Source organism: Rissa tridactyla, chromosome 22 (assembly GCF_028500815.1).
Source record: "Rissa tridactyla isolate bRisTri1 chromosome 22, bRisTri1.patW.cur.20221130, whole genome shotgun sequence".
Lineage (NCBI taxonomy): Eukaryota > Metazoa > Chordata > Aves > Charadriiformes > Laridae > Rissa > Rissa tridactyla.
In genome coordinates, this window is record NC_071487.1 from 4,971,701 (window position 1) to 4,998,048 (window position 26,348).

The 26,348-nt window shown below is 46.7% G+C and overlaps 1 protein-coding gene across 3 annotated transcripts in view; it reads left to right on the forward strand.

Moving 5' to 3' along the window:
- CERS4 (ceramide synthase 4) overlaps window positions 1-26,348 on the forward strand; it is a 46,056-nt gene that overhangs the window by 17,392 nt on the left and 2,316 nt on the right. For all 3 annotated transcript variants that reach the window (XM_054182209.1, XM_054182207.1, XM_054182208.1), the window contains exons 3-11: window positions 3,064-3,237; window positions 10,634-10,751; window positions 13,254-13,372; window positions 15,755-15,812; window positions 18,309-18,359; window positions 20,853-20,945; window positions 21,826-21,954; window positions 22,228-22,334; window positions 22,753-22,909. In XM_054182209.1, the coding sequence (XP_054038184.1) occupies window positions 3,064-3,237; window positions 10,634-10,751; window positions 13,254-13,372; window positions 15,755-15,812; window positions 18,309-18,359; window positions 20,853-20,945; window positions 21,826-21,954; window positions 22,228-22,334; window positions 22,753-22,909 (1,006 nt within the window). The remainder of the gene's footprint in view (window positions 1-3,063; window positions 3,238-10,633; window positions 10,752-13,253; window positions 13,373-15,754; window positions 15,813-18,308; window positions 18,360-20,852; window positions 20,946-21,825; window positions 21,955-22,227; window positions 22,335-22,752; window positions 22,910-26,348) is intronic.

Consider the following 26,348-nt stretch of genomic DNA (forward strand, 5'->3'; position numbering starts at 1 on the left):
AGTGTGTTGAATTCATTGTAGGCTAAGCCCATACTCACAGAATTTGCTTCTACATAGACACTTTCTGCTCTATAACTGTAGAGTTTTGTGCAGAAACCTGTGTTCACATGATCTACAGCAGACTCAGGGACCTCCTGAAAAGGTGAATGGCATCCTGGGGGGCATCAAGAAGAGCGTGGGCAGCAGGTGGAGGGAGGTCATCCTCCCCCTCTGCTCTGCCCTGGGGAGGCCGCACCTGGAGCGCTGGGTCCAGTTCTGGGCTCCCCGGTTCCAGAAGGACAGGGAACTGCTGGAGAGGGGACAGCAAAGGGCTGCCAAGATGCTGAGGGCACTGGAACACCTCTCTGATGAGGAAAGGCTGAGGGATTTGGGTCTCTCCAGTCTGGAAAAAAGACGACTAAGGGGGTATCTTATCAACGCTTATAAATACTGAAAGGGGGGGTGTCAGGAGGATGGGGCCAGGCTCTTCTCAGTGGTGCCCAGTGACAGGACAAGGGGTAACGGGCACAAACTTGACCATGGGAAGTTCCATCTCAACACGAGGAGGAACTTCTTTGCTGTGAGGGTGGCAGAGCCCTGGCACAGGCTGCCCAGAGAGGTGGGGGAGTCTCCGTCTCTGGAGACATCCCAACCCCGCCTGGACGCGTTCCTGTGCCACCTGCTGTGGGTGACCCTGCTGTGGCCGGGGGTTGGAGGAGATGATCTCCAGAGGTCCCTGCCAACCCCGGCCAGTCTGTGATCCTGTGAAAACATCATTCACTGGGGCTCTGAGGTTCAGCACAGTAGCCAGTCTGTCCCATGGACTTACGTGTGTCTCTCAAAAGGAGCTATACTGGTTAATAGCATGTTTATTGAGCAGTCTGAAAAGCTTTCTCTAGCATGTATGGCTGTGTGCTTCTGCTAGCTTCTCTCTTTTTAATGCACAACGAGCCGTGCCACCACTCTTCCCTGGTCCTGGCTTCAGATGCCTTTGCTGAATCACCAAAGGCAAGATGGAAAGGGAACTAGCGCTGAAGGGTCCTCCAGCCCTGCCAGAGGAAAAGCGGACAGAGAGGGGGTAGCAGATGTTCCCACCTTAAAACAGCCTTGATGGGGGAAGTTAGGTTATACTCCAGGCCCCAGAGAGTTGTCGAGACTCGAGATCTGGCAGGCAATTTAAAAACTGTTGCATCTTGATTGTCAGGCTCTTAAAACAGAATTCGAACAGTCTGTAAACCCTGTTTATCTTCGTTTTATGTGCCAATGATTTTTGTCCAGACATTGCACTGGAAGGAGAGTTCGCACAAGGAATGGAGAACAGCCTGGAAGTGGGAGCAAAACCACAGTTTCCAGAGTCCCAGAAGCTGCAGCAGAAAGAAAATACTGTGATTGTTGTCAGATTGGAAGCTGGTGAAAGACCTGGATGTTCTTTTTGGTGCTAGTGAAGTTGGACGTTAGCCTTACTGGCACTTCTTTTGTTTGCAGTTCTGCAGTATAGCAGGCTCTTGATTTTTGGGAGGTGTTTTTGCGTTGTGGGTTTTGGTATCAGAAGCTGAAATCAGGGAACGCAGGGAGGAGGAGAAGAATGCGTTTTTAGTAAGAGATACAGTAGTCTATATCTATATAGTATAGATATATTTTAGTGAGATATATGTATATCATAAATGATGAGAAAGTTTGCATCCACTTGGTGTCAGTTACACCTATATTTGTAATCAGCTTTGTCATCACGCTGCATTGGCTGTGCATGCTCCAGGGGGAATGAGAGTCAGATTTGAAGAAATAGGGTGCTGTTCTTCCCTCTTGTAGTCAGGTCAAAAGACTGATAACTAAGAAAGTCCAAATCAAGAAAAGACGTTATGATTCAGACGATAACCCTCAGACCCTGCAAAATTCTGGAATCAGGCTGATCTTCAGTTTAACTAACAAAGAAACTACTTCTGAATTAAAGATACCTTCAAAATCAAACGTATGATTCATTTTTGATTTGTTAGGCAGTTGTCCTTGCAGAAAACAGGGGAGGGTTTGGGCCTTCACTGGGTGAATTGCTTTATGATACTCAGGTCAGACACTTAAATTATATGCTTTTTGCCCTGGTTCGGTAAGATGGCGTTTCCTGTGTGCCGTTGAGATGATCTCGATTGGCATCTCATTCCCACACTGCCCGTTTCCTCCTTCCGTGACCGCGCAGAGTCTGTTTGACTCCCGTTCAAAGCGTGAGTTTGGGGCATTTGTTGTTACCAGCTAGAACGAGCAGCCTGTGTTGGAGGGCAGTCCAGGTCATATTTGTGTATGAGGTAGAATTATCCAGCAACAGCATTTTCGTGGCGAATCCTTTGTTACACCATTCAGCTGTCTTTTATGCTGCTAAATTCTCTGATCATATATGTAAATCCCACCTTCAGGCATGGTCTTTAAAATTACATTAAGAATCCAGTTTACCACTTAGCACAAAAATTCTTACCTGGAAGTACTTCCCTTAATCATTTAAAGCAGAAGATAGATTTATTTTTTTTCCTTTTTTTTTTTTTTTAGGGTGGAGTCTCAGGATAATATAAATTATAGCGCATACATATACACACATGCACACAGTGGAATTGCAATGTGTAAATAGAAACAAATAAATACAATAGATCAAAGACTGAAAACTAAGGATATGTACGTATAAAAGGACAGCTGGCAGGCAGTCCCGGAGCAGACTTGCCACATCCTCATGATACCAAGCTGTCAGTTCTGTAGAAAGGAACCTAGGAATCTGAGAAGCTGCAGGATTAAACTTAAAACTTTCCGATGTGTTTTGCTGAGAGCGGCACCAACGTTCTGTTGAATCCTGAGGCACTTTTCTCCATTTTTTTCCAGTTTTTTCGATTGTGCCGGGAGTCGGCAGTCACTGAGCGCCTGATAAAAATCTGCGAGCGGGTTATCAGTTCCTTGGGCACCGATGCGTTCCACACCTCTTCTGCTTTCACAGCCAGATGCAACCTCAGCGAGGGTGTAATCCTTCCTGTGCCGCGCTGGCTTGTGCTGACAGGTTTGCTGTGTGCAAAGCTGTCCCCGCTTCATTCTGGTCTCTCTTCCTTCCAGGATGGCACGCGCTCTGAATGAGTGGCTGTGGCAGCATGAGTTCTGGCTGCCCCCAGGAATCACCTGGGAGGACATGCAAGAGTCCGAAGACGTCCATTACCCTCAGCCTCGTGATCTCCTGCTCAGTATCCCTTTTGCTTTAATCTTGGTTGTCGCTCGATGTGCCTTTGAAAGGTAAGTTATTTAGTACTCTTTGGGGTTTTTCAGGGATAATGCTGGCAGTTTGGGTCCAAAAGCTGGCTTTAGTGTCTGTGCCAATGCATGACTGAAGAGGTCCACAGAAACTCCAGGCCGTAAAGGTTGCTGAGGTGCATTTGTCAGCGCTTTCTTTCCAGCCCTGGGTAGTGGCTAAAGAAGTGTGTTGGATGTAGAACACAAAACCTAACGCTTAAGGTCTAATTATAAGCAATGAGACTTCCTACACTTAAACCAGGCAGGCCCTAGATGAGGTTTATGCTTGTGTTTTAGAAGGCAGACGGACTGTTTTGTGTCCTGTTGCACATTACTTGCTGTTTCGGGGTCAAGCGGAGCGGAAATCATGTTTAGACTACCCAAATACAGTTAAGTCTCCTTTATCTTGGTTAATGGCGATCTGGGGTATCGCACCTGACAGACGAGCCCGGAAGGATGCATTAGATTGGGCTGAGTCATCTGACCTCGGGATCATCACCACATGGCCACACGAACGTGTGCGTGTCACTGACCGCTGCTCTGGGTTCCAGGATGTCATTTCCTTGAGACGTTTGTAGCTGCTGCTTTCTGGCCAGAGCCGTTTGAGTGTTTTGCATATTACTCTTCAGCACAGAAAATGTGGGAGTTGTGGCAAAAGCGTAGCTAGAAATCCTGCAGGTTTCACTGAGTTTCATAAAAGTCCTGAGCTGGTGCCAGGCTGCTTCGTGCAGTTTAGTCAATAGTCAGTGTGGTGCGCAATACAACAGGATTTGCTGGTGGATAACTGAGATTTATAGTGTCAACCATTGTCGAGGCTGCAGAGTAAGTTCCCTTTCATGATTTTAAATACTCTTCAAAGTGGTCTTCACTGGACTGCAAAATCCCTATTCCTAGTTGCTGACTGAAGAGGTTATCGTTTGAGATAGTTCAGTCAAATCTACAGCGGTTCGAAGTTTAGAAAGAGGGGGGAAAAAAGACAATTAAAATGTTTTTGTCATCTTTTTTTGAAAAGTGGCTGCACAAGAAAACGGAAGCAGACCTCTGTAGCTAGAAAGATGTTTCTTCTCCAGATTCTCTGTGATACGAGGACAGCTTGTAAAAGTTTATAGGAGTTGACATGATTCAGAGCTCTGCTGTGAGAATGTTTTTAATTAAAAAAAAAAAAAGCCAATATTTTAACGTAAACACGAGTGCATGAATGATTCTTTAAATAGTCATTTTATGATGATACAAAGTTGGAATCCAGATCTCTTCTTTGTAAACAATACGCTTAGTGTGCATTCCATAAATTCCCTGGAGTTGATCCTGCACTTTCCTGGGGACAATGACGTCTCGGTTACCTCTGTGGGAACCAAGGTGCTGTAGGTAGCCATTAGAACACGAGTAACTCACATTTCTTCCTCGCTGATCTGCAAGACGTGGCTGGACACAGTACTGCTTCAGGTGGGCACTGGCAGTTGGTGACTTCGACACGTTTGCGATGTGAAGCTGGGGATTAGCCCCCATGTCCTGCCTGGGCTGGGACGCGTTCCCCAGTACAGGACGTGAACAGGAAGAAGGAGCCAAACTCTTCTCAGTGGTGCCCAGCGACAGGACGAGAGGCAATGGGCACCAACGGGAACACATGATATTCCATCGACATAAGAAAACGCTTTTTTACTGTGAGGGTGGTCAAACATCGGAACAGGCTCCCCAGAGGGGAAATGGACTCTCCATCTGCGGAAATACTCGAAACCCGGTGGGACGCAGCCCTCCACAGCCTGCTGTAGCTGACCCGGGTGTGCTGGTTGATCTCCAGAGGTCCCTTTCAGCAACAGTCCTGTGCTTCTGTGACTCTGTTCCTTTATTCCCCTTCCTCCTGCCACACCGTTCCTACTCAATCTAAATATCTTTTCTATATCGATGCCAATGGCCAGGTAAAAAGATTTCTTTCTTTCCCATCCAAGCGCTGCCTCAGCTGGGGGAGTTTCCGCAGGCCTGCTCCTACTCATTAATTTTAAAGCTGTTTTGATTCACAAACTTCATTAAATAAAAGCTTCTTGTCACACCCTTAAAAAAAAGATAGTATCACAAGCCCATTTTACAGGTCCGGCAAACCTATAATCATACCACTGTCTTACCTGTGCAAATTACAAGCCGGCGTTCTGAGCTGCGTTCTTGTTTGTCCTAACTCGCTGCGGCCATTTATTTCAGCGTGACATTTTCTTATTTTCAATCATTACTGTTTCATGTTCAGTTCATCCTGGAGAATAAAGCTTCTCCTGGTGAACGGGAGCCGTGAATCCAGTCCTCTGTTGCTCCGTTACCTCGTGCGTGCAGTGGCGCTAGCCCTCTTTAAAATAATTTGCACAAAGTTTGAGAATTGAGGACTGAAAGATGTAGGTGGCCTTGACTTTGTAGCTTTGTACGTCTGATCTGTGGGTCAACATGGGTGTACGTAACTAATGGACACGTTGGTTTTGGTGGCTTTAGCTTGGCCTCTGGCGATTTATTCTGCCCTCACCTATTACTTGCAAGTGTGCGTAGGGCGCAAAGTGTTTTTTTTCTCTAGATACACTCTCTGTTTCTGGTGGTGCCTGTGCCGGGATTTCAGAAATGCTGTAATGTGGTATGGGATTTATCTGTGTCAAAACTAAGAGGCAGGAGAAGCCCAGAGGATTTTCTGCAATCCCTCATTCAGCAACCACATCGGCCACCATGCTCTGCTGATGGTTCCGTCTTCTCGGTTTGGAGGTTAAACCTGGGAAAGACCCCGCTTCCTTGAGCATGGATTTTCCTCTCCTTGGCACTTGCTGCCTGACCTGGGAAATCCTGAGGCAGCGACATCGTTTTAACAACCGTTTATTCTGTGGATTAGGTGGTGGCTGTGGGAAGAGGCCATGCAGTAGCTGGGTGGGGCCTGGGAGAGCTGAGGAGGTTGAGGGTGCAGCCCTGGGGCAGAAGAAACAGCTCACGCCTCCGTGAAGCAACTCTTCCGTGAGGCAGTTTGTTCTGGGGAAGGTGGGAAAATGGAGCATTCGGTGCCGGAGAGCAGAAAGCGTGTTACCCCTGCAGCGTTCCTAGTCTTTGCCATAGTGCTGCAGCAGGGGCTGGGGGAGGTAGGTGACGATCACCTGGCAGAAGAGAGGACCTAAAAGTTGGGAACCTCTCCCCTTCCTTTGACGTTTCCAGGTTGTGCTTATGAGTAGAAGGTAACGTCCTGCACTCGTAACTTGGAGCCAGATTTTAAGCACCTGTATACCTTAGCAGGACTTTCCCTTGACATATGCCTGCAGGCAGGGATGTCAGCTTCTCTTCTTCTAGGTCTATAACGTGTGAGACCCTTTTCCACTCAAATTCTTGAAGTGCTGTGATTATGAAGGATCACAGCTTCTATTGCAAAGTGTTTCTTGCTTGGACGATTAGGAAAACGTGGAAACCGAAGTGCTCTGAGGCACAGTAAAGCAGAAAGTTGAAAAACAGAATTTACGTCCAATTTTGTCATCTGATTTTGGACTTGACCAGTGATTTTTGCATGTTGGGGGACTGAAAGCCAATGTCAGTGCATTTGAGTCCAAATAGTTCCCAAATTGCACCAGAGGAGGGTTTTAGTCAGGAAGATGGGGTCTCTTCTTAGGAGGGTTGCAACAGCACGTGAGCCGTGTGTTGTACATTAAAAGAGAGGGATGCCGGTGATCTTCAAGGAACAGATACTTGAACTCAGAACCAGAAGAAAGATAGAAGGGGACACCCTTTTCAAGTATTTAATTTTGAAATGTGTCTTTCTGATATTGATTTTGCACAGAGGCTTTTGTTGTTGATCAATAATGAGGAAGGATTTGAAAGCAGTTTCCTGGGAGGTCCTAAAGGCAGGTGTTTGTGCAAAGATGTGGGACGTGTTGTAGGATTTAATTGAAAACGGCGAACTGACTTGGCTCCGTTCGGACAGTAGCACTATAGTGACTTGAGATCTTGAATGGAATGGAGCAGTCAGTTTAACTTCAATGTGAAGCAAGAGAAGGTAGAGACTATTCCAGGAGCACAGGGATCGCCCTCTGCCGAAGGAAAGCATTAGACTAAAAGAGCTTGTGCGGTTCAAAGAAAAGATGTTCTGATTGCTGCTGTCACTGGTTCTGCATTTCTTAGTACTAGAGGATATTTGCACAATGGCACCCTTATAAATTAAACCATTTGTCTGAGAAAAATAACCCCCAAGTTAAATCATTTCTTGTACCTCACACTAACTCTGAAAGCCTCTGCAGAAGGAGCGTAGCCCACTTTTGCAAGATGGGGGAGTATCAATTTATGGCCCTTCATGACTGATCCGTTTGGTTTCAACTTCAGCAGCTTTCGCACAAGACAGTTTGTTCTTCGGTGATTACTCAATAAAACGCCTTAGTGTGAACTTTTCCGTGTAAAGCGTGAAGTGGGAGAAGGTCACTGATGAAGAAGTAGGCTTGAGATCAGAGTCATCTCCCTGACTGTGTCTTGCCTGACCCAGCTGGGGAGAGTGGCACAGTTTAGTCCTCGGACTTTGTCCTTCTCTCTTCCAGAGAGCTGATAAACTGCCACGATGAGACCATCCCTGCAAGTGAGATGATGAATCTGAGATGTTGAAATCAGTAAAAGCATCATTCTCTGAGGGCTGTGCTTGAAACAGACTTAACTACAAACTGAGTCAGAGTGTATATCCAACGTGTGCAAACGTCCCTTAGGAAAAATTTCAGGCCTTGATTTCCCAATGGTGTTTATAAAAGTAGGATTGGCCCCATAATTCATGGTTAAACTCAAAACCTCAACAACAAAGTAATTGTAGCGCTGGTTAATTACACCCTGTCTTCATCAACTGCAACTGGTTTGTTTCTGTTATAGTAAGGTTTCATGCCGTGACCATAACAAACCTGCAGGAAAGAGAGAGAAGACAGGGATTAAACAAAATTAAGAAAACAATCAATCTAATTTAAATAGTTTTTCAATAAAAAACTTGTTGGCAAGCTGCCCTGACAGCTGGCAGAAACATTCTGTTTCCTTTTAACGTGTCTGGAAAATTTCAGACCTTTCAGTTCCCGATGTGGACTGATGAGGAGCTGCAATAAGGTTCTTCAACAACCGAACTTGATTACGTTTTCCTCTTCAGAGGAGCTTGTATCAAATGACTTACCTTTAAAAAAGAAGGATCCGTCCCACTTCAAGGAACCGCTTAATATAAGAAGCAAGACCTAGTGCAGCACTTAAGGTAAATGTTTTTCTCAATTTCGACATAGTTACGGGTACTGAAATACTGCATCATTGTTCTTAGCACAGCACCTGCTGGTCCAATGTCAGTGTTAACCCCTTTGATTGTGTCTTAAGACGTAATTGAAACATTCAAGAGCAATCAGAGCTAAAAAACAAAACTCCCAATGATGGCTATGTTCCTCTGCCATCCGGCAATGCGCCGGTTGCAGCAATGCCAGGGTGCTGCTGAATTTCACTGAAACTAATCAACGCTTAGACAGAGTTATTGCAAAAGCTTGTTGGAAAGTAGCTAGTAAGCACGCTGCCCTGGCTCTTCTTTCCTGGTAGAAACATCTCTATTTCAGTGGTCTTGGTCCATCTTTGAATGTTCCTGTAGCCAGCGACGCCAAAGGAATTTTGCAGAGATGACGAACAACTGATATATAGGGCTGGCTGTGCAAAAGCAGGGTGTTAGACGAGTGAGCAAAATTGTGTTACCATTCTGTGTTTTATACCTTCATGTACTCAAAGTTAAAGCATTCCTTAGGTAGGTGGTCTGTTTATAAAATTGCTTTTGATATCTGTTAATTAAATTAAGAAATGGGTTCTTGAAGAGAAAACTTCCGGAAGACCCTTCCAGAAGGATGCTTGCTCTGGAATAGTCCCGAAGCACATGCACATATAGAGTATGGGCTGTAGGGCTAGAAGAGACCGCAGGCAACCACACCATATAATCACACTCATAAATATATCTCATATTATTTTTAAGCAGAACGTCTTTTAAACACCTGCGCAGTGAAATAGCTTCGGCGGCTTTTTTGCTGCGAAGTGAAAAAAAAAAAAGGAAAAAAAAAAAAAAGAAATCTCAGTCTGTGTGTGAATCGTTAGGGATAACTGATGGGAGGACCTGCCTGAACAGCATGAAGAGCGACCCGGCGCAGCGGGGCTGGGTCTCAGCGCTTGCTTCCTCTGTGTGGTATGTGTGAGCTCGGAACCACCCTCAGCACTGATTATAATTGGTAACCCCATAACTGTTCAGGGCAGCTGCTACCACCTTAAGCAAAAAACTTTTACTCCAAAACGCAGAGGTAAGGTTTTCCAGAGATTTTGCATCTTCAGTGTTCAGCAACAAGTACGGAAAAGCGCTCCTGGGCAGACAGCCTGCTCTTTTTTCGAATGAGACTAATGGCATGCCAGTGGCAACGCGTAGGTAGCGATTAATAAGGAACAACTAATTCTCCAGAAATTCAAGGAGAATGCAGCAATTTGAGCCTTTTTTTTTTAAACGTTGATTTGCCAAGTTTCCTGTTCGTGCAGTGTCCGTGCGGAACGCCTCGCCGCGACCCCTCACTTCACACCATTGACGAGGCCGTTTCCTATTGCCGAGGGGGAGGCGAGCGTTTGTAGTGGAGGAGTTGAATTGTTGAGCACAGCAATTCCGTGCCCAGTTTTGTTACCTCTTGGTGACTTTTTTCTGTTTATGCAGATCTTTTTATTTGTGTTGTTTCCCTGTGAAAGACTGAAGATGCGCGGCTAGCAAGTCGCTCCTTGTGACTGGGTTTCTGGTTGCTGTGTCCTTATTTTACAACCGATGTTTGACTTGCATTAGGAGAAACAGGGGTAAGTTACTCCAGTAAAGGCAGAGTGGCCTCCTGTTTCAGCAGGACATTTCTTCTGCGTTAACACCCCACATCTGATAGAGCCTCCCTCTTGATCCTCAGCCTAGTTCAAGTGGATGCCACGTGCTAGATCGAGTAGTGAACAACATTTAGGCTTTATCAGTAGTGTGGTTATCTGCATAAGCTGCAAGCAAGCCAAAGAGCAATGATAGGTATCGTGGTTGTCTCCGCGAGCCTAGGCTTCGTGCCATAATCCCAGACACCCAAGCACAGTGGAATCGGAAGTAGACCAAGCAGGATATAGCATTTTCCAACCTCACGTGATTTCGGATATTACAGCACAGGACTCAGGACAGTAGAATACCAGTCCCACTGTTTCTGCTGTTAAGTTTGGGGTTTTTTCTTCTCAGTTTCTTTATCTGTCTTATCTGCTTGACATGATACTTGTCAAGTATCATTCAACTCAATATCAACATTCAAACTGTGGGAGGCAGCTGATATGTACTACATCACGTTTTAACAGCGCTGCGATATCAGAAATCACTGTTCTATTTTTGGCTGAACCTTTATCTTTTCTTTCGCAGAGCCATAGCCCTGCCCCTCAGCAGCAAACTGGGTGTGAGAGACAAGCAGAGACCAAAAGCTCAGCCCAACCCCGTGCTGGAAGCATTCTACAGCACGTGCTGCAAGAACCCTGGTGAGGTGAGTCCTTTATTCCTTTGCTTTCCTCTAGATTTAGCCCTTGTGTCTTTAGCCAAATACAGTCACATTTGGAATCCTGAAGTTTGGTAATGCCACTCATGTGGAAGCTCAACAAAGCAGCAGGAGCCACTACTGCACGGGCCGCCTGACACCAGCCAGCCACAGATGCCATCAGCTATCAGTTCTGCTTCTGAAGATGTGGGAGTAGCAGCTTTCTATAGGTGGCATTCTAAACATTTAAATTCCAAACCTCTATGGACAGGACCCTCTTCTCCCAAAGGAAATAGTGACAAGTCCTGTTCCCTCTTGCGTTTGCTTATACATGGCACAAACTGAAACACAGGAGGCTCTGTCTGAACATCAGGAAACACTTTCCTACTGTGAGGGTGACCAGGCACTGGAACAGATTGCCCAGAGGGGTTGTGGAGTCTCCATCCTTGGGGATACTCAGAAGCCATCTGGACGTGGTCCTGGGCTGTAGAGCTCTAGAGCCGCTGTAGGTAGCTCTATTTGAGCAGGAGGGTTGGTCCAGATGACCTCCAGGTGACCAGAGGTCCCTTCCAACCCCAGCCATTCTGTGATTCTGTAATGGCTTCTTTACATATATTAGCAAATCCCTGTCACATCAGCTGCTTTGAACGGACTCCCGTGTTGGTAGTCCTTGCAGCTCAGCAGGCGTGGATTGCTTGATGCTCCTACTTCTGGGGTGGCTCATTCTGTTGCTGTGCAGTCCATGGGTTTGAGATTGGCCTTTCAGGAAGCCACCTAAAGTCTTGGCTGTCATCACAGGTTGTAAGGAGCGTCAGAAAACTGCAAACACAGATGGTGGGTAGTTTTCCCGTGAGAGATAAGAAGAGTGATCTTGAAGAACTTGGCAGGATAAGCCGGAGTTATAATGGCTGCTGCCGAGGGAGAAAGCATTGCCAGGACTGTGACTTGTCAGGCAGTATTGGGATTTAATCCTGTCAGTGAAGTCCCTGGATGTGACCCCTGTGTAGGGAAAGGAATCAGATTTTCTTTCAGCTCTTTTTTGCAGGCTTTCTTGGCCTTGAAGCAATAGCTATTACCCCTTACCAAGAACGTATGAGCAGGGGCCTGGGGTTCCAGTCCCAATGGGTAGTCCAAGGGCAAACATGTTCTTGCCTTGCAAGGCTGTTGCGGCATGCTTCATGCTGCAGTGGGGCATGTGGAGCCCCAGGACATGCAGTACCAGGTTGAAAGTATAAAAATGGAGGTATTCATCTGGATTGCGCAGCCAGCCTTTCTCCCCAGCAGTTGGGAAGAAGCGTTCTCAGGAACACTTGCCGCTGTGGTGGTCCCTGACCTTCCTTTTTCCTGTCTGTCTGCAAATTCCACGCATTTCTCAGTAAAACTACTCCGGTCTCAGAGATCTAACTCGAGGCCTAGCTTTGCAAACAGGTTTTCCCCACAGCTCTCCCTGCACCCACATTGCACTGAAACCGGCACTTTTATCCCGGAGAATCCGTGATAGCGGAGCGTATCCTCACCACGAGACTCCTGACGGTGTGACGTGGAGCAGGAACGGTGCAGCTGCCTGCTGCCTTGCTCTCTGCACTCACCGGTTACACCTTCGCCAGTCTTCCAGCTTCCTGCCTCTCCCGAGAGGAGGAATTCCACATTATGGAGCAGTTGGAGAGTATAAACCAGTGCCTCCATTTGTCTCCACCGCAAGAACAGAAGTCACTAAGAGTGGAAAGAAGCACATCTTAAAATTGGTAATGAACATACTTTTGTATGACATGCTCAAATTATGGAATTCATTCCTGCGTGATACCATTAAGGTAAATGGAATCTATGAAAAACTATTGCTTTACTTAAAAAACAAGGCTATCCGTGGTGACACTTCCAGAAGGAATATAAAACATGACAAACTGTTTTTCGCGTCACATGCCAAACTCTTGAGAGCCTAAGGGCAAGCAGGATTTTTGTGGGTAATCTATTGAAAAATTATCCCTAACAGGTTTACCACAACAGGAGAACATCCAGCAGGAAGATGGTGTTGCCTCTGCTCATGACATCAGTCAGGTTATTGGCTGACACTGCATCAGAATGCTGAAAGGCATGACAAGATTCAGTGCGGAACTTTAAAAATTATTTAAACTGCAGTAAACGTTTCTTGGAGTGACAGATTCAGGGACTCAGGCCCTGAAGACAGGGTGAGGAAGTGACTCAACAACAAACTCCTGTGGAGATGAGAACAGTTTTAAAGTTGAAACTTGAGAAGTTCACATAAAAAATGTAAAAGTTTTAACACTTAGCATTAATAACCAGTTGCTCATGGGGGGAACGGAAGGATTTTCTACTATCTGAGGTCTTTACGTTAAGAACAGACAGCTTTCTGAAAGATGGCTTAGCCTGAACAGATTTGGGCTTGCCAGGAGCCTCCAGCTGGGCTCTGTGGTGGGTCAGACAAGATGCCTGTGTTGCCCCTTCTGACCTTCAAACCTGGATCTGAACCCTGCTGCCTCACCTGTTTTCCAGGGTGAGCTGATCAGTTTAGCCAAACAGTGCGACCTGCCGGTGAGGAAGGTGGAGAGGTGGTTCCGGCGCCGGAGGAACACAGACCGACCCAGCCTGTCGAAGAAGTTTTGTGAGGCCTGGTGAGCGGGAGCACGAGCCATGAGTGGCAGGGGCCTTCACCGGAGCTGAGCTCCCAGGGCAGCTCGCTGCCTCCCAGCCTGCCCTCTGCCCCTACACAGAGAGCATCCCAGCTCCTCTGCCTCCCCATCTGCCCTACACAGAGAGCATCCCAGCTCCTCTGCCTCCCCATCTGCCCTACACAGAGAGCATCCCAGCTTCTCTGCCTCCCAATCTGCCCTCTGCCCCTACACAGAGAGCATCCCAGCTCCTCTGCCTCCCCATCTGCCCTACACAGAGAGCATCCCAGCTTCTCTGCCTCCCCATCTGCCCCTACACAGAGAGCATCCCAGCTCCTCTGCCTCCCCATCTGCCCTCTGCCCCTACACAGAGAGCATCCCAGCTCCTCTGCCTCCCCATCTGCCCTACACAGAGAGCATCCCAGCTCCTCTGCCTCCCCATCTGCCCTACACAGAGAGCATCCCAGCTCCTCTGCCTCCCCATCTGCCCTACACAGAGAGCATCCCAGCTTCTCTGCCTCCCAATCTGCCCTCCGCCCCTACACAGAGAGCATCCTGTGTCTTCCCTGCCTCACCTAGTTCTTCTGCAACTCTGCTGCTTCTCTTTTACTAAAACTTTCCTTGCTTTTCCCCTTTATTTTCACTCCCAAGTCTCCTTTTACTCCCGTTTCACCTTTGGTCCTTACAGGGCCTCTTTGTTTCTGCTTTGATACCCAACTGTACCTGAAAAACTCACTGCTGTTTTGTATCTTACTGCTTCTTGCTGCTTTGCTGCTGTTTCGTTCCCTCCAAATTAGTCAGCCTTTCTCTTGCCTTTCCCAAGACTTTTCATTACCTCACTGCAAGCTCCTTCCTTCTGCTGCATCTTTTCTACAGCTGTTTTGAACGCTGTTGCTTTCAAAAGTCACGGGCAGCAGGCTAGATTAGATTGCATTCTGCTGTCAGTTGACTTCAGCATCCTGGAAATCAAAAACCAGCACCCTTTTATAGTGGCAGAAAAAGGGGCCTACGTGAAAGCTTATGTTTTCCAAAGAGGAAAACTCTTCTTGGAAACAGCTGTGTGGAAATCCTCCTTATTATGTGGAGGCACAAAATAAATCTCACGTCAGCCAGTTCTGTGAATGTTAGCCCTGGCTAAGCTTTCCACGGAAAAGCAGGATTCTCCTGAGCTTGGATGAAATGCCTTACTTATGAGTGGCTCCCAGGAAAGCCACGGAGGTGAGAGATACCACTAAAAACCTGCAGTGCTATTCATCTGTCTAAAAGCGTATAAGCACAGGGTAGCTTCACGCTAATCACCTCGTGCTCCATTTAGCACTCACTCTCGAATTCAAAACCCCTGCCTAAAAACCCTAATTGAAAAAGAAAAAAAAGGATGTGCATTATTTATGTATAATATTCCAAATCGTTGCAATTAGAAATGTTTAGAAAAGCCGTGGACAAGGATTTGTAAAGCAACCACGCTTAATCTGCTCCCATCAGGATGAAACCTGAGTTCTCCCTGCTCTCAGCTGACGTGCAGTAAATAGTAACAGTAGATGGAAAACAGTAAATCCTTTTCTGACTCAGCTCTCTGAGGGCAGTGTCCTTCCACCTGCCCGTTATCACCATTTGCAGTCTGTAGAAGGAATGTCTTTCCGTGACGTAGTAGCTTTGTACAGTTCAGGTCTGTCTTGGAGCTCCTGGGGGTTTCACGGAGAGGTGGAGTCTCTCTCTCTCTCTCTCTCTCAAAATGCGGTAACTTCTGGTTTGTTATGGAGATTTTGGGAAACTAAAAGACTGGTTTAGACAGTTTTACTCCTTTGAAGATTTCCTGTGTTTAGTTTATTAACAATTTGTTTATTCTCTTGGGGTGAAATTCCGCTCATTCCTTACTATATGTGTGGATATTCAGTGTCACCTGCCTCTGTCCACTGGACTGGGCAAACGGTCCCTATGTCCTTTTGTGTGGATTTAATGGGGGTCAGTCATTGCCAGCTCCTGACTGAGGCCAAACGTGACAGCAATCAATTATTTTACACGATAATGAGTTTAGCATGCCCAGTCTCCAAAAGGAGAGAGATTGGCGTTGTTTGACTTTTACCCAGGCAATCTGCTAGTGCTGGGAAGGTTTGGGACAATTATCTGGGTGATTTTAGTCAGCAGGGTTCTTGTATTTTCTGCCGTCTCGAAAGCAGAAGAATTGCTCTTTGTCGGTCTGTTGACTGTGCTAGTGACAAACAAAGAGCCACTTCTGTTATGATCTGGGCAAACTTTGAACATATTAGCGTATGTCTTTGCCTTAATAGTACGTTTTTTGAATGAGTGTGATTGATACACGGAATTGCAGCTTGGTGGTCAATGAATGGGATTCTAACGTATTTTGTTTTGTTTGTTTGTTTGTAGCTGGAGGTTTACATTTTACTTCATTTCTTTCTTCACTGGACTTGCTGTCCTGTACGATGTGAGTACACAAGCAGTGCCACCTGCTGTTCTACCTAACCAGTGCCTGCAAGAATGGCAGATTTTGTTGCCAAACATGACCTTTCAGACCTTATAGAGGTTTTCCCACCAGGTCAGTGTACACCCTCTGCACAGCACGCTTATGAGACCACAAACATATTGGACCCTGCTTATTTTAAAAACTCCAGCTCAAAACCAAGAGGTCTCCTCTTCTTTAACAAAGCAGAAGACAGTTGGGATTGTGTAAAAATACATTTCTGTGGGGTAGGAGGTGGAACGCTTACCTGAGATGGAAGCGGCAGGGCCTGTTTGTGTGTTGTATCCGATACCTGCTTAAGGTGAAAAACTCATGCTTCTGTTGGAGCAAGTACTGCAATTTAATAATTTCATTTATTAATTTTCTTTTCCTTACCCAAGGTGTGATTGGTCCAGGCTTATGCCTCTGCCTTTTCTCTGAGTCGATACATAATGAGCTCTCTTGGTGCGAATCGACCTGCCTCAGCAGGCAGAAGTGCTGACAGAAGCCACGCGCGTGCTCTAATCACTGAACTGTCGTCCCCAAGCTGGGACTAGGGGCACCAGTCAGCCTCTGGCTGTGTTTTAAAGGTTCTCCTGGCTTTTTTGCTGAATCCAGCTCCCTAGGCGAGCTTTGCAAAAGTCTGACACTTTCTGAGGGATTAAGGAATGGAAAACCTGCAGATGCCAAGACAGCAGGCACAAACTGTCCGTGTAACTGCGCATTATTGTAACAAGTGAAGAACTATTGAACTTCCACTGACTTTCAAATCAGAATTTAAAGTCCTCTAGGAGTATGAGGATTACAGGATGAGCTAGCAGAGGACTGAAGGTATCTAAATCCCAATGGTGGTGTTTTGTGGATCTGTACATCAAATTAGAAGGCTGTTTTTTGAGGCCAGCTCTGAGAGTTTGGTATGGATCACCCGCTTAGCATAGCACAAGAGCCCTGTGGCAACAGAAGAGGCAAAATCGTGGTCTGCGTATTACCCGACCATTCTAGGAATGAGACCATCTTCCCTTTTCAGGAAAGTCTTTTCTTTAGTCAGTACACGTCTTCCAATTTTCACAAAAAAAGGAGGCATCTGTCCTACAGACATCACCTGCAGATCCCATAGCAAGTAGCATATTATCCTGTTAGCTGAAATTGTACCAAAATGCCTACATTAAATAGAAGGGCAAAGAATTAATGTGACAGGGCATATTTGAGTGTGACATTTCCTGACTTTTGCATGTTACTTCGTAATCAAAGTAGTATTTTAACATGCATTTGTTTTTGTGAATCAGCCTTCTTTCTTTAGAAAAAAATCAAGTGTTTAAATTCTGTATTATTAGCTTTAGACTGACGGCAAAAACCTCTGCCCCATGAGTCAGTGAAACAGCAGGTAGCAATAGCAAGCCGTCTCACAGTAGGCCACCAGAAAATGGCTTTATTTGCTGAGAGTAGAGGAATGATGAAATTCAGGGATCTGAGGTTCCTTTCTAGTTTACGTAACGTGGGTTGCCGTAGTTGTTGCGGGAGTTTTTGCTTTGCCCTCTCTGATTGTGTATCACACATCTCTCCTGGTTCTGTACCTGTATTTGCTGGAAATCCTACTCCCACCCCCACTCCCAGCCAGCAGGAGGCTGTGTCTGCTGCTAATTACCACTGCTCGTAAAAAAACACTGCTTCCCTTCCAGTAACGCGTGTGCACCAGCAGGTGCTCAGTGAGAGAAGAAGAAACGTTGCCTTCTTGCTCCCGGCTCTGATGTCTGGAACCTTGTAGAACTGTTGTACAAAATTACCCTTACAGACGTGGCGGAGAGCGTGTTCCATCACTGTGTGCGCTAGGACACGCTGGCTCTGCTCAAATCTGGGCACAGCAAAGGGTCAGCGCATGCTCCATGCAGGAAGAACTTCTGGAGACTTTAATTGCCATGTTTCTAGGAAAGTTTCAAAGCTGCCAAGTCCTAAACTACCAATTTTGTATGAAGCGTGAACAAAGTAGGAGGATCTTTTCAGAGGTTAATTACTTAACAGAATGCAGGATGATCCTCACCGTTAGAGGAACAGACATGTTCCTCACACACAAGTTTTCAGCCTTTGTACCTTTTTTAAGTGTCATTGTCCAAACCACAGAGATTCTTAATGAAATAGTTGTAAGAATATTGTAATATATTCAAAACATAACCACCACCACCCCCCCAAACGTGTAGAAGGCTGCAGTAAGTTGGTAGAAATCTTCCTGAGCTATTTTATTTGGAATTGGGTTAAACGGCATGTGAAATTTCAGCACAGTAGCCACAAATTGTCAATATCACAAGCAACTGCAGGTTCTTGTAGTGGAAATCTCTTGGCAACTGAATTCCAGACAGTGCAACCAGCTCTGCTTGTAATAAAACACAACAAGGTCTGTGGTAGTAACAAACTAAAGGAGTTAGAGAGTTGATAAGAGAAGAATTGCTCTGTCGTTCTCACATTCATGTTGCATTTTCTTTCCAGAAGCCTTGGCTTTGGGACCACAGAGAGTGCTGGACAGGATATCCACAACAGGTGAGGGAAAATTGGTGTTATAAATCATGTATTGCCTTTCGGTATCTTTTGAAAATCAGGTTATATTAGTGACAAAAGAGAGGCCGCTGAATTAAATTCAGACTCACAAGCCCTAAGAATTCAAAGCCAGATCCTTGTCAAGGGAGAACATCTTTGTATCTGGTGTAATCTAAACACAATAGAGGATGAGGTGGTGGAGACCCCATCCCTGGAGACGTTGAAGGCCAGGCTGGATGAGGCTCTGAGAACCTGATCTAGTTCAAGCTGTCCCTGCTCACTGCAGGGGGTTGGACTAGGTGGCCGTTAGAGGTCCCTTCCGACCCAACACATTCTAGGATTCTATGAGTTGGGCAAGCAGGAGGAGTCTGGAGAAATAAAGGAAAAGTGAGAGCTCTGACCAGGTGAACCAAGAAACTGAAAAATGGGAATGCTCTAAGGTTGTTTAGTTTGTAGAGGAAACTGAGGCCAGAGAAAGACATGTTTCCTGAGGAGAAGCAGAGAAGACTTCAGTGCAGAGTTTGTAAAGCAGAGGGCATTCTCTGAATGCTGTGTACTTCCAGCTCTACTGAAGAATCATGTCCACAGTGCTCCCCAGGGAGTTTGTTTCCCAGTAGAACTGGCAGTGTCGGCAGTAGCAATACATCATCATTCCCATTAGGTTCAGGAGATGCTCTCTTAGTTTTACAATGTACGCTGTGGCGTTGCTCAGGGGTCAGTGCTGGCACCAGTGCTGTTTAACATCTTTGTCAGCAACATGGAGAGCGGGATTGAGTGCACCCTCAGCAAGTTTGCCGATGACACCAAGCTGTGTGTCACGGTCGGCGTGCTGGAGAGCAGCCCTGAGGAGAAGGACTGGGGGTGTTGGTGGATGAGAAACTCAGCATGAGCCGGCAACGTGCACTCGCAGCACAGAAAACCGACCTCATCCCGGGCTGCATCAAAAGAAGCATGGCCAGCAGGGCGAGGGAGGGGATTCTGCTCTCGTGAGACCCCGCCTGGAGTACTGTGTCCAGTTTTGGAGTCCGCAACATAAGAAGGACATGGACCTGCTGGAATGGGTCCAGCGGAGGGCCACAGAGATGCTGGGAGGGCTGGAGCCCCTCTGCTGTGAGGACAGGCTGACAGAGCTGAGAAGGCTCCGGGGAGACCTTGGAGCCCCTTCCAGTCCCTAAAGGGGGCTCCAGGAAGGATGGGGAGGGGCTGTTTATGAGGGAGTGTAGTGATAGGACAAGGGTAATGGTTTGAAACTGGAAGAGGGGAGATTGAGATGAGATCTGAGGAAGAAATTGTTTGCTGTGAGGGGGGTGAGCCCCTGGCCCAGGTTGCCCAGAGAAGCTGTGGCTGCCCCATCCCTGGAGGGGTTCAAGGCCAGGTTGGCCGGGGCTTGGAGCAACCTGGGCTGGTGGGAGGTGTCCCTGCCCAGGGCAGGGGGTGCCACTGGGTGGGCTTTAAGGTCCCTTCCCACCCAAACCAGTCTGTGATTCTATGAAATACAATTTCTACTAAATAGACTGTGGCCTGTGCTACAGACAATGACAAAAGAAACGTGAATTCTCCCAAATAGTCTTATCTTTGGGGGGAAAAAAAAATCTATTCTGATCCGGAGCTCCTGTTCGGATAACCTCCAGAGTGTGAACAGCACATACAGCCTGGGAGATGTTAATGTCCCCTTCCCCGCTAGCACCTGTGCATCCAGCCGTGCTTCCTCTTGTGGCCAGTCACTGGTGCTACAAAGGAAAACAAAAATCTATGAAGGCCATAAATCAACAATTTGGGTAGAGAAAGCACAAAGATATTGGTGCTCAGGAGCACCATACTCCATGATTCTTTGGAAATGCCAGTTGCAAAGCTCCTTTAGTCATAGTAATTTTTTTTTATCAAATAGGTTCAGGTTTAACAGCAGAAAATTACTTGTTAAATAGCACACATCTTTGCTAAGTGGGTCTAAGCTTTTAGTTTTCCATCTGTAAAACCCCGGAAAAGTTACCCAGAAGAATGCAGATTACTGTTCCCGCTGGGATTGCACTTTCTTCCCATTAGTTTGATTAAACTGAAAAATCTGTGATAGAGTACAAGGTGTCTGAAGTATCTCCTTGTATCCTTAAAAGGGAATGATTTATTCTGCTACTCCTTACCTATTTCGCCATAGTGAGATGGTTTACATAGTTTTTAAAGCTCTGTATGGAGTGCTCGGGAATCTGCCCAGTGCTGAAGAAACCCTAAAAATATTCAGAATCTTCCTGGTGGTTCCCTGAATGTTCTACGTGGTGCAGCAAAGTGGAATTTCCCCTGCTATTTGCTTTTGCCTCAGCACAGGTGGCATTTAGTAAGTAAGCACGTTATTCACTTCAGGTATTTCCCCCTGAAGCTGCAAGAACCAGTTTTGTTGATTTGAATGTCTGATAATGCTCTTTTACCTGGGAAAGAGTCTTCACTTTCACACTTGCTCTGCTTTACCTGATGGATATTTTGCTGTCTCTCCCTCTCTCCCAGCCCCTCCTGCCCTCCCTCTTCTGGTACTACCTGCTGGAGCTCTCCTTCTACTGGTCACTGGTCTTCACCCTCCCCTTTGATGTGAAGAGGAAGGTGAGTGGCAGCCTCGGGGAAGAATCAAGCACAAACAGGGCCCCAGCTGAACACTCAGGAGAGTGATCACCAGGACCACGTGTATAGTGCTAGTCTGAGGTTTTGGGAGACTCTGTCCTTGCTCATTCCCAGGAATTTCCATTCCCGGTGACTAACTTCCCTCTCCTCTGGGAAGCGGAGAACATAAATCTTGACATAGAAAGGTGCAAACTACTGCGGAGTTCTCAATCCAAACTTAAAATCCAAATTAAATTAAAAATTGCTCTTCTGGGACTCTTCTAGGACGCACTGATTGTAGAGACAGAAGAGATGATTCTCTGCCAGTTAAGCTGCGTCTGTTCCCAGGTGCCAGTGCCCCTACAGAGAGGGTGCTGCATGATTACATGGGCATACGTGTGCACTGAGGCTGCGAATGTATCCGTATAGGTAAAGGGTGGTCGTGAGTCTCCATCAGCGAGCCTGGGGGTATGAGGTGATTGCGCCAACAGGGAGGCATGCACAGGGGTGCAGAGCAGAGATGGATATGGGCGCTGCCGTGTGACGGAAAACAAGCTTTCTTTATGTTGAGTTTGTCTGTGCTGAATCATTGGCTCTTATTCCGTCTTCTGATTTGCACCGTCATCGGACCATTATTGGTGGAGGGAGAGAGTGTCCTTTGTTGTGAGATCCTCAGTTTACACCACAAACTCTTGGTTCCTGTGTCACTTGGTCGCCTACATTTCTAGAATGTGTTTGGTAGAAGAGTTACGTGCTCCCTTATGGTGGGAGGTTTCTTAGTCATTGGGTAGAGAGATTTCATTGCTACCTGCAGGAGGCATGCTTTCACCGGGCCGGAAGGTGCATTGTGTATTTTGTTCTCTGCTGTCCCCTTTCTCATCAGGACTTCAAGGAGCAGATAGTCCATCATGCTGCAACCATCTTCCTGATCAGTTTCTCGTACTGTGCCAATTACATCCGCATTGGGACGCTGGTGATGGTTATTCACGATGCTTCTGATTGCTTCCTAGAGGTGAGCTCCGCAAGTGACGTGACAGGGAAAGCCTAGTTAGCAATGGTGCTCTTTAGCCAAAGGGTGTCTTTTGATCTAGCAAAGTATGGGCCAGGCATTACGGTTTTTCGCAGATAACTCAGTGCTGATCTCCTGACGCAGCCTAGGGTGCCCTGCAGAGAGCAGGGAAGAGGCATGGTTACCTGCATGTAGACTGTATCGTATCTGGCTCATCTGGAGCATGTGCAGATGCACGGTCTTGGCCTGCTGTTTTATTGTTCTTTCTCCTTCCAGCCAACTAAGATATTCAATTACATGAAGTGGAAAAAAACTTGTGACATCCTCTTTATGATCTTCACAGCTGTTTTCCTCATCAGCCGCCTGGTCATTTTCCCCTACACGTGAGTCTGCTGCAGTCGAGGGAAGTGGAAAAGCTGCCTCCTGGGAGACAGGACAATTCAGCTGGGTGCTGAGTCTTTTGCTGCAGCCTTTGCTTTTCAGTCCTTGAGCGTATGTCACTGCCCTTTGCACAGGCTACAGTGCCACGTGGCTGTTGCACCTGCCTTGGGGTAAACTGGGGTGGTCTGGAGTTCGTAGAGTAGTCTTAAATTCCTGAAGTACACTGCAGAGGAGGAGTACTTGGCCTATGGCTCTACCCTGCTTGTTTCTAGTGGGGAGCTGAGACTTGGCCCACGTGTTATATATAAGAAGAAGGTGACTGACCTGAAACTTCCTCTGTGACTAGAGCTTTCTGGGGCTTAGTTATGGCCCTACTAATAACACTATTTCCCTCCACTGCAATTCCCTCTCTCTTTGCAGAGTGCTCTATAACACCTACTATTACTCCATGGAGATATTCCAACCCTTCTTTGGATACTACTTCATGAATGCTCTCCTGATAATTCTGCAGCTGCTCCATGTCTTCTGGTCCTGCCTAATTATTCACATGGTTTACAAGTTCATCCTCCAGGGCACGGTATGAATCGATTTGTAGTCCCCTGTACATCACATGGGGAGGGAGGGTCCATCTAGGGTGCTCTGGGAGCACAGGGGTTCATCTGGGATGGATTTCTTCTTGCCCTAGTGAAATTATACACGTGCATTCCTAACGGTGAGGTGAATGGAACATTCAATACTATTGGTGAAAATTGACCCCAAAAAAGTAAAATTTTTATGAGCCACTACAATATTGGGTCCACTTCTGATGCTTGTATTCAACAAAAATGTGGATTGGACTCCAGGGGAGATTTCCATGAACAAAGCCAGTGACATTTGAGTAAGGATCATAGAATCATAGAATGTGTTGGGTCGGAAGGGACCTCTAAAGGCCACCTAGTCCAACCCCCTGCAGTGAGCAGGGACAGCTTGAACTAGATCAGGTTGCTCAGAGCCTCATCCAGCCTGGCCTTGAATGTCTCCAGGGATGGGGCCTCCACCCCCTCTCTGGGCAACCTGGGCCAGTGTCTCACCACCCTCAGTGTAAAGAACTTCTTCCTAATGGCTGATCTAACCCTGCCCTGCTCTAGTTTAAACCATCGCCCCTCGTCCTACACTTGGTACAGTATGATTTACATTTGTAACAGAACTAAGAAAGCAATGCAGAGAAAGTTGTCATGATTGGTGAGGCCAATGGAAAAGCGCTTCCCTTATAGTACAGTATTTTTAATTACAGCGTTACTGAGATCACAGAACCACAGGAGGGCTGAGGTTGGAAGGTTCCTCTAGAGTACCCTTCCCTGGCTTTAGAAAGGTCACCTAGAGTCGATTGCCCAGGACCGTGTCCAGACAGCTTTTGACTATCTCCAAGAACAGAGGCTCCACAACCTCTCTGGGCACCCTCTCAGTAAAAAAATGTTTCCTGATGTTCAGAGGGAGACTCATGTTTCAGTCAGTGCCCATTGCCTCTTGTCCTGTCACTGTACACTACTGAGAAGAGCCTGGTTCCGTCTTCTTTACACCTTTCCTTGAGGTATATGTTCATAAGATCCTGCCGAGCCTTCTCTCCTCCAGGCTGAACAGTCCCAGCTCTCTCAGCCCGTCCTCATGAGAGATGCTCCAGCCCCTTCTTTATCTCTGTGTCCCTTCCTTGGACTCTCCAGTGTGTCCATGTCTCTCTTGTACTGAGGGGCCCAGAACTGGACACAGCACTCCAGGTGTGGCCTCTGAGCAGAGGGGAAGGATCACCTCCATCGACCTGCTGGCAACACTCCTCCTAACGCAGGCCAGGAAGGGCAAGGGCACATTGCTGGCTCATGTTCAACTCACAGGACCTCCAGGTTTTTCTTAGAAAAGCTGGTTGGCCCCTGGCGTGTACCGGTACCTGGGGATGTTCCTCCCCAGGTGCAGGACTTCACACTTCTCCTTGCTGGATTTCACGAGGTTCCTGTCAGCCCCATTCTCCAGCCTGCCCAGGTCTCTCTGGGTGGCAGCACAATCCTCTGGCGTACCAGTTACTCCTCCGGGTTTTGTGTCTTCAGCAAATTTGCTTAGGGTACGCTCTGCCCCGTCGTCCACATCATTAATACGTGTTTCATGTGGCTTGTCTTATATTGCTGTAGATGTCTACAGAGTAGATACTTCTGTCTAAACTAGCTGTCGGGACTCTTCTCGTGGCAGTAGAGGTGAACGGGCGTGTCCAAAGCGTAATCCGTTCACGATTGCACCCAGGTAGTGCTGTTCATCCGTCCCTCGTAGAGCAAGCCTAGGTGAGCGTCTGAGATGCAGCTGTATAAACTTAAGTGAAATGCATCGCGCTCTTTTGGACCGTAGCCTGCAGGATTTGCTGTGAGACCAAACTGCTGCTCAGCATGAAATTCTTCCCGAAATCAAAGGCGTGAGCTAATGGCGTTAGATTGGCCACATGACAAGGACACAGTCCAGGAGTAACAAGTCAGTGCCTTGTGGGAGTTGACCTCATAGCCCAGGATGAATTATTTTATTAGTATCCAACTGGGGAATTCTGTCTTACGGGAACGGAGAACAAGCATTAAAGGCTCATCTTCATCCATATTGTCCCCGTTTTCTTTATCTGCCTTCCCTTAAGGTAGCACAGGGCAAATTACTTGCAAATTAGGAAACAGAAACTTCCCAGAGCAGAAAATGAAGGCACAGCTGAAGACGCCCTTTTATTGTTTTCCTAATTCTGGTGTGGGCTGTATTACTATTGCAGTTATTACAATGTAAAATGATGAGGTAATAAATTGCCTTATTAGAAAGAAATGAACCATCGGGGAGAAAAATACTGACGCATATCCAGAATTTTTCCTATTTTATCTAAAAATCATCATCTGCCACGTTCGATGCAGAAGTGTATTTGAGAGCTTTCCGCGTTGAGCAGTGAATAGCAAAGACAAACCATCCTGAACAGATCTGTTTCAATGATGATATTTAGCAGCCCAAAGCAGTATCTGGCTACAGTTTTCCGCTCTGGCTACAGGATTATCTGCACCACCTTCTCACGTGGCGTGCGCTAATCCCCAGTAATTAGACCTCGGCCTAGATCCTGAAGTACCAGTTTCATTCCCTCATACAGGCAACCTGAGATACCTTCTTGTAATTCATGCAGCTGTAAGTTCCTTTGTGAATCTTGATAAGTTTAAGGCCTCAGCCCCATTCTATGGCCAGGAATGGATAAAATTAGGAATATTGATAGTATTTGTCCTTATGCTGCAGATCAAGACTCCTGCATAGTTCCTGAACTGCCAGTTCTAGATGATGTGAGGTGCGGGTTGTTGACATCAGGTAGCGTCTCCTACATGCAGTGTCCTTGGAGGCAGTTTGCATTCAGTGCAAGTTTAGGTTGTTACGAATCCTGTCTGCATTCGGGTGTAGTCATCTCTAGAAAGAGCATCAGACCAAATGGACTTTTTAATATGATCCAAGAGGCATCCCCAGAAGAACAGAGTAAATGGAGACTACAGGTGACCGTGCAGCAGCTGACACGCTCCTGAGCGGTTTCCAAAGCCCGGGTCACGGAAGAGGTGTGCTGCTTTCCTTCAGAGCACTCTGTCCAACAAGGACTGCGACACCGTGAATTTGTCCCCAGTTTTGGTGTCTTGTATTGCAGCGTAGAAACAGCTTGGGAAGCCAGCGAGCGATAGGCTGCTCTTCTAACCTGTCATTTTAGCACGTTGTTTCTTCTTTGTCTTCCTTTTAAGGCAATGAATTAAATATTTACAAAAGTGGATTGCAGATCTCTCAGTTAATAGCAAGAGGAAAAACGTGCACGTGAAACTGAATGTAATCAGAGTAGAGTGCCTTTGTGTTGAGCTATTGGTTTGTTTGAAAGCACGTGCTTTCAGCATGTCCAACGCAGTGTGCCCAACCTACGGCCACCCAGGCCAAGCGTGGTCACAAACTGTCTCCTTGTCCCTTTTGGAAAATGTAAAAGGGCTTCATTAACTGCCTCCCCCCAT